This window comes from Oncorhynchus gorbuscha, linkage group LG01 (genome assembly GCF_021184085.1).
Source record: "Oncorhynchus gorbuscha isolate QuinsamMale2020 ecotype Even-year linkage group LG01, OgorEven_v1.0, whole genome shotgun sequence".
Classification (NCBI taxonomy): Eukaryota; Metazoa; Chordata; class Actinopteri; order Salmoniformes; family Salmonidae; genus Oncorhynchus; species Oncorhynchus gorbuscha.
Genome location: NC_060173.1, coordinates 76,636,325 through 76,643,852, shown reverse-complemented (window position 1 = coordinate 76,643,852; position 7,528 = coordinate 76,636,325). Strand labels below are relative to the sequence as shown.

The 7,528-nt window shown below is 44.7% G+C and overlaps 1 protein-coding gene across 4 annotated transcripts in view; it reads right to left on the bottom strand.

Annotated features, from left to right (window-relative positions):
- Positions 1–7,528, bottom strand: part of LOC124042261 (protein TANC1-like) — a 184,877-nt gene that overhangs the window by 103,832 nt on the left and 73,517 nt on the right. For all 4 annotated transcript variants that reach the window (XM_046360671.1, XM_046360673.1, XM_046360672.1 and 1 more), the window contains exon 3: positions 6,591–6,800. In XM_046360671.1, the coding sequence (XP_046216627.1) occupies positions 6,591–6,800 (210 nt within the window). The remainder of the gene's footprint in view (positions 1–6,590; positions 6,801–7,528) is intronic.

Here is a 7,528-nt window from a genome sequence, read left to right as displayed (position 1 = left end):
TTGTGGCAACAAGAAAAGGAGGCCGGACAATACCCTTCTTTCTGCTGTCGGGACGTCATTCTACAGCTCAGTAGTGAAACAGAATGTATTCAGACTGAGATAAAAGACGGTTGGAAATAAAGATTTGCAACATAATGGATCCAGTTACAAGTGTAAGACATTGAGCATTGGTCAATTATTTTATTACACAAAACAAATGGGGAGAGCAAGACACAGATCCCATAGTGATAAGCTATTAAGGCCTCCTCTTTGCCCTTCTATTATAATACACCCATTAGGCATCCTAGAAGAGAATTACTTCATTATATTCATGTTTGACATGCCTGTGTTATGATAATGACATGAGCATACATAGGCTACTTACTATTTTACTCATAACCGTTGTCATTCTGGATAATGCAATGCATTTCTGAAACTAACCAGTATGAGGGAATTGCAAATAGGTATAATGCTTTCTACATGTTTAATAGTCATGTCTATTCTCACCCTCTCTGTTGAGCTACATTAATTATGCATGGGTAACTGCTGCGAATGCATGGTCTTGAATTTCTGAGAAGAAAAAAGGCCAAAGTCAAACATCTTGACATTAGGTGCTTCATAACCCCCCCCCCCCTTCTACAGTATAATGTAGGCTTTATTGAAATAGTAGACAATTCAGACAGCAGTGGACATTTTCTTGTTATCCATGAATTATCTGAAACAATGGGTTTTGAAGAAGGAACCCTTCAGCAGGCACCATAGTATTATTATTCAGTATATTCATAGACATTTGATCTCTATTGGTCCTCGTCAAAAGGGAATCGTGTGTGATTCGGGACGCATCATATAGTATTTCTACCACAGCCCCCAGAAACACATCGATATACCCCAGAGGCAGGCAAGTAACTCCTGAGCTAATACTGTAGAGGTGACTTCAGGAGATGTCTCCTCTGAACATACTGTATGTCATTGGCTTTGAAATGAAATTGCATCCCCTTGACAGAGACCAAAAAAAGATTTGTAAGACCCGATGGAAAGCTAAAGTAATGACAAATGTTACCAGAAGGAACATTTATGCTTTTAAGTATAATTCATCATTTAAAATGTTTAAAATAGGAAACCGAACAGTGATTTGGATGAGAGACAAAAAAAAAACAATTTGTCAGGCAGGGAGGGGGAGAGCGGAAGGAAAATGAATATTGAGAAAACATTTCGCAGAGACTTGAGCATGGAAAAGAAAGTCGGCCTCTGATGAAAAGGCATTTATCAATATCAGTCATAATTATGAAAATCTTGTGACAGATCCAGGGGGGTTATATCCGTTCAAGAGTTAACCAAACTGAAACCTAAGTATTAAATGACCTGTATATATTAGCCTATATTATATTCATGTATTTGGTATTATTATCAAATGTAGTGAAAAACACATAGCCATGCTAAGCCATTACTGCCAAGCCATTACGTAGTTTTTTTTTATAAACCTTTCGGGATGGCAAAACGCTTTCAGTGTAAACTTCAAACCAGATAAAAAGTATGTAGAAAAGATCATGGAACTATATATTTAAAAAACGGACAATTATCAAAATCAAAGGTAGACAGTCATGGAGAATCAAAAGTTCCAGACTAAACATTCAGGATAATTTTTGTCACGGAATGGGGCCCCCACTTGATTTTGTTATAATGTTCAAGTCACTCAGACAGCATAAATCCCATGGCAAAAAGTGTAGTATTCCAGGAAATTGGCTTTTAAAAAGTTTAGTTTTTTCTCTACCCCAATGCAAAAATGTTGTCTCTCTGCAGCCAAGAGGAGGGCCTCTAAAATGTTTGGTGGCACCATTGGCTATGCCCACTGCCACACCTACCAACTACGCCCCATTTTGATCCATAAAACACCCTGCTGTTGTACTTAAACACCACCCGTCAGCCCTTATGACAGACACAGTGCTCTATCAATTCTTTGTTGACATGAATCCAATCTTCTCTGTGTTACACCTATTGTACCAATATCCTGTCTAGTGACTTCACCTCCTTCATGTGACACTGCCAATATTTACTATTCATAAAATCCCTTTGTTCTCTTTAAACCAATTGTCCCTCAAGCAGTACTAATGTACAGGCCTACCAATCCATGTATTTCCTATTCTGATATCCGTTTCCAATTGCTTTCCTGTAGGAAAGTGGTCAATACACCTTCCTACATTTAGGTACTAAATCAAGATTGTGAACATGTACCTTTTGAAAGGATACACAACATTAAGGACATTGTGTTGTGCCAGGGGAATGGCAACCGTGTCCCTGTGCTTGTTCTCTTTTTGTCGTTCAAACTCTACTTCTCTCTACTCAATTAGTCTGATGTGGTATTTGTGGGGAGGCTAGCCTGACTCAAACATTTAAGTGGCAGCCCCTCACTCACAGATACCGTTGGGTGAACTTTGAGTGAACTATGGACGGCTTCTCTTTGTATCTCTCACTACCCGCTCCGAAGCGTAGATCTGTATCACTCCACTATGTGTCTCCATACAGACACTGTGTGATATCCTAGCACTGGGCTTAAGGAGACTGTAGCGTGTATCATGGCAGCAGGGTCTTCTCACATCCATCAATAGCAGTGGCCAGTCAGGGTTACTTACACGCCTGGACGGGCAAAGAAAGAAGACTTAGATGAACCTCTCAGACCCGATGATGATATAGATATCAAACTGAGAGACCCCAGTGCCAAGAGTCCTGCACCGTGCTATCCTTCCCATCTGCCTGACTCATTGAGATAAATAAAATAAGTATTTGAACCATAGAGAAGTGGGGCCAAAGCTCCCCATCAAAGCGTACAAGTTTAAATGATTTCCATGTGTAATGGCCTACGAGGGACCTTCTCTGCCCAAGCCTCATTCCATATAAATACAGATTAAAATGATAAGCGGCCTGAGACGGCGATAAATATGATATGAAGTTATGAACTGCCGTTTTATGTTTCCCTAAAACGCATCATGATGGCTAAGTATAGGCCTAATTGTTGCTCACGTGGCTCGCATGGCCATTCACTTAGCCTCTCTGGTGGGGGGGAGTGGAATGTAGACTCCACTCTATCTCCTTAGTTGAAATTCAATGACACTAGTAAAGCCTGTCATTGGGATGGAAGCAGTGCTGTTATTGGTCATCGGGATGGAAGCAGAGCTGTTATTGGTCATTGGGATGGAAGCAGTGCTGTTATTGGACATTGGGATAGAAGCAGAGATGTTATTGGTCATTGGGATGGAAGCAGAGATGTTATTGGTCATTGGGATGTAAGCAGAGCTGTTATTGGTCATTGGGATGGAAGCAGAGATGTTATTGGTCATTGGGATGTAAGCAGAGCTGTTATTGGTCATTGGGATGTAAGCAGAGCTGTTATTGGTCATTGGGATGGAAGCAGAGCTGTTATTGGTCATTGGGATGGAAGCAGAGCTGTTATTGGCATATCTGGGGGGGGGGGGGGCTGGACGGCTGATGAGCATTTAGATGTGTGTACGTACGGCTGAGAGGAGATGGGATGTTTGAATGTTGCTCATGCACTTCCAGTCCCCAGAGAGTCATCAAGGAGATGGAGACTGCTGGTTCAAAGCTCAGAGTGTTACTGGCTGGTCTGTGGTGGAAGATGAGAGGTAGCAGAAAAAACGTTGAAGGAACACTGATGGCACACACAGTGACCCGTCATGACCAGAGGAGGTCACTGTGGACCTGCCCAGGATTTCATCATGTCCCACTGGCAGTTAGAGCAGAACCAGCCTCCTCCGGACCTGTAAACTTCAGACTGTAAACTGGAGGTCCTGTGCAACACATGTCTGCGCTGCTTTCGTTGTAAGCTCTCTGCTTAGCTGATCAAAGCAGCAGCAGCACCAGGACCATGTGGCTCAGGCATTCGTCACACTCTTAATTGTCATGCAGTGCTTTCCGTGATGTTTATGTGAAGTCTTCATGAAAGGACGGCCATTAAAATCAAGCCTTCCGCCACAACGCTATAGATTCTCCAATCGGTCAGGAAGTGAAGCAAGTCACAACGTCGTCGGGAACAGAGCAACCACTTCCCATAAATGTCATAGTGGATGGATGAGGAGTATGGGGGTAGGATGAGCAGCAGGGTGGGTAGAGAGAGACGGGTTGACTAGCGTGGGGAGGTGACAGGACTGGAGGTGGCTGGCAGAGAGCCAGCGCCCCCCCCAGCATTCCTTCCTGCGCTGAGTCGCCGGGTGCTCAGTCATGGCAACTCTAGGCATGTTTCTGAGCTGCCCGGATGAATCAGCACAACCAGCTTTCACTTACATACGTCTCTCTCTCTCTCATTCCCCCTCTCTGACATGACGTCTATATAAGAGGATAAGTCCCTGGGTCATGACATTTCCCTTTGGAAATACATCGCTAAACTACAGCAGAGTAAACACACACACTCTCCCACGGTAGGCTTTCGCTATGAGTTTGCGCTGAAGGTATTTGACGAAAATAACACATTCAAGATGGCAACCATGTTTTTAGTGAGAGCTGGGATGTTTCCTACGGTGGGGGTGTGTTTATTAACCGTAGGTGCAAATTCTCCCCCTGCAGTTTGACACTTACCTGTGAACAAGAGAGTGGAGGACCGAGCCTCAACCATCCCCCTTTCCCTTCTTCTCTGACCCCATCTTAACTAGTTCTCTCCTCTGCTATACCCCTTTAGTCCTTCATTACCTTCAGAGTGCCTCCATAGCAGTGTGTGACTGTAATGAACACAGGCCTCGCTCTTCACTCTCTGGTCACCTTCACAAACCCTGTCCTCCGTCTCCCTCTCTTTCCGTCTCTCTCTTTCCGTGTCAATGTGCTTTTCATCAGAGCTGCCTTTAATGGGTTTAATACAATCATGGCAAATACCAATACTGCCTGGAGGATAGAGAATAAAAGGTGTTTTTAAGTTTAGTAGGAGGTGAGTCAGTGGGGACTGTGCACTGCTCAGGCAAACTGCTCAGGCAAACTGCTCAGGCAAACTGCTCAGGCAAACTGCTCAGGCAAACTGCTCAGGCAAACTGCTCAGGCAAACTGCTCAGGCAAACTGCTCAGGCAAACTGCTCAGGAAAACTTACAACACATTCAGATGTGGCTTTCACATTCCTTGACCTGACTACGGTTTTGCTTGGCTTTAACAAATAAAGCTACCGATTCTTGTTTTAGCACAATAAACTTCAGAGTAAGCATATTTGCAGACGAAGGCTCCTTTTGAAAACAAAGTTAATTTGCATAACATATGCTGCTTGCTTTATAATACTCACTAGTCCAACGTTCGAATCGGAGAGTACTGTGTGGAGAGATTTGGGGAAAAAGAGCATAGCAAAAGAGGTTGAGAGGGGAAAAAGCTGAGGCAACCACAATCTCTCAAATGAAAACAGTCTGGATCAGAGAGTACTATTCCCAAGCTAATCTGTAGCTGAAATTAGAACAGGATACAACTCCCCCATTAGAAACCTAATTCGAAACAGGCAAAAATATACAAAAATACAGTTCCAATTTCCAATACAGTTGGGAGCTAAATTTACCTCATCCGCAGAGATTTCCACATTTTCAATCTCCAAAATAAAGGTATGTTACTGATGATAAATCTAAGCATTTGCTTGAGGTGTAGAAAATATTTCAGCAACGACCTTAAGCAGACAGAGCCTTGATCTGAAACCACACCAGTGGCCTAGTTGTATCGAGAAGCCAACAGCATACTCGCCAGCACATCTTATACTAAAGGCTACATCAAAGCACTGAGCACTCAAAACAAAGAGTAGACACCACACAGATGAGTCCCAGATGTGAGGCCAGAGTGACCACTTAAAGGATTTCTATCCTCTTTTCTAAATCTTCACAAAACAAAGACTCCAGATACAACGGCCCGGGCTGCTTTGAAGACGGCTGCACACGCCCGCAGCTGTTGAATCCATGTTCTCAACACGGAGAGGGAAGGGGGCAGAGGAAGCGGACCGACAATTAGACCCTGTGTATACACACGCCCCCGTTAACAACCAATCAGGTGCTGACAAGCTCCGTCGTTGTGAAGACCACCATCCTGACAGAAGCTGATCAAATAAAGAGGGAGAGATGGAGGGCTGAAGAGGAGGGATACAGGGAAACAAACAAACCCTTTACCCTCCTCCACCCTGTGTCACTCAAACACACAGGACCCACGTGGAGATGGAATACAGTGCAAACGCTGAGTGGTCTTGTTTTTTCCTCTCTTTTCGACAAGCTGTTTTTCAAGGATAACAACCGCAAGGCAGCGTGACATGTTTAGTGGGAAAAGCTGGAAGCTACCGAAATTGTGGTTGAAAGCTAAAAGGATTGTGGATCCTCAGGCGCTGTGTCAGATGTTCAGCAGTGACACAAGAACAGCTAAAGCAAGACAGGAAACTTCACTTTCAGAGGACGTCCACCGAGACTGAACCAGTCCCAGCCTGGGATGAACATGGCAGAGAAACGGCGGGGAAACAGTACATGCTCATAGCACTTCACGCCTGGACTGGTAAATGTCAGTGTAGGGGTGTATGTATTGCAGTAATAGTAGTGCTGTAAGCCTAAAAGTGAGAGAGGTGAGGTGAGGTGCGGTTGGAGGCAGTGGTAGTGCTTACCAGGGGATCTCTTGCTGGAGCGCAAGGGCATCATGTAGGACTGACGAGGCAGCAGGGGAGATGAGGGCAGGGACATGGACACGCCCTTGGCCAGGCTCAGTCTGAACACATCCTCTGGGACATAGGGCTGGTGGAGGCTGCCAGGCTCATGGATTTGGTGTGCACCTCTGCCTGGCGGGCACCTTCGCTGGGCACTGTGGAGATCACCCGCTGAGGAGAGAGGATGGAGGACACTGTTAAGGACATCCTTCTGCAAACTGGATTATAGAAGCGAAGCTTTTACACATCAAATACATCAAACCTTTCAAAATCTCCATGGGGCCAAAAACCGATTTGAGATCAGATATTGCCAGACTTGTGGAGTCTGAATGTCTAATGTACTTGAAGGCATTCAGACAGCAGAACGAACCTATCCTCCCAGGGAGGCTTTCCCCTAATGCTGTGTTCCGCACAGTCAGATGCGGTTGGTGGAGAGCTGCTCCTGGACACACTATGAAATCAAACAGACAGTTTCAGATGTCTTTAGGATACCAAGATAAGTCCAGATCCAGAGAGTGATCATGATCATTGGTACTCCAGGACAGAATCAGATACACACATCCTGAGTGAATGGAGCCACATGCCGTGTGGTTTAACCTGAGGTCATGGGCCCACGCTGTTTCATCTAACACCACGTGGCTCAGGATGTGGCACAACACCCAGTTTGCAGCATAAATAAGAGTGGCGTCATTGACCACAGAGCCGAGATGACCTGCGTGACTCATTGACCAATCCCCCGCTGCTGAAGAGGGTGATCCAAAAACCTTTGGACAAACCCACTTGAGCAAATATTAGCCATTACTGTTTTGGCTCAGTAAATTCATTGTACAGCTAATGTGTAAGGAATGAATAATGATCCAGAACTAATGTCTTCAATTCAGTGGTTCAGGGTGGAGCAG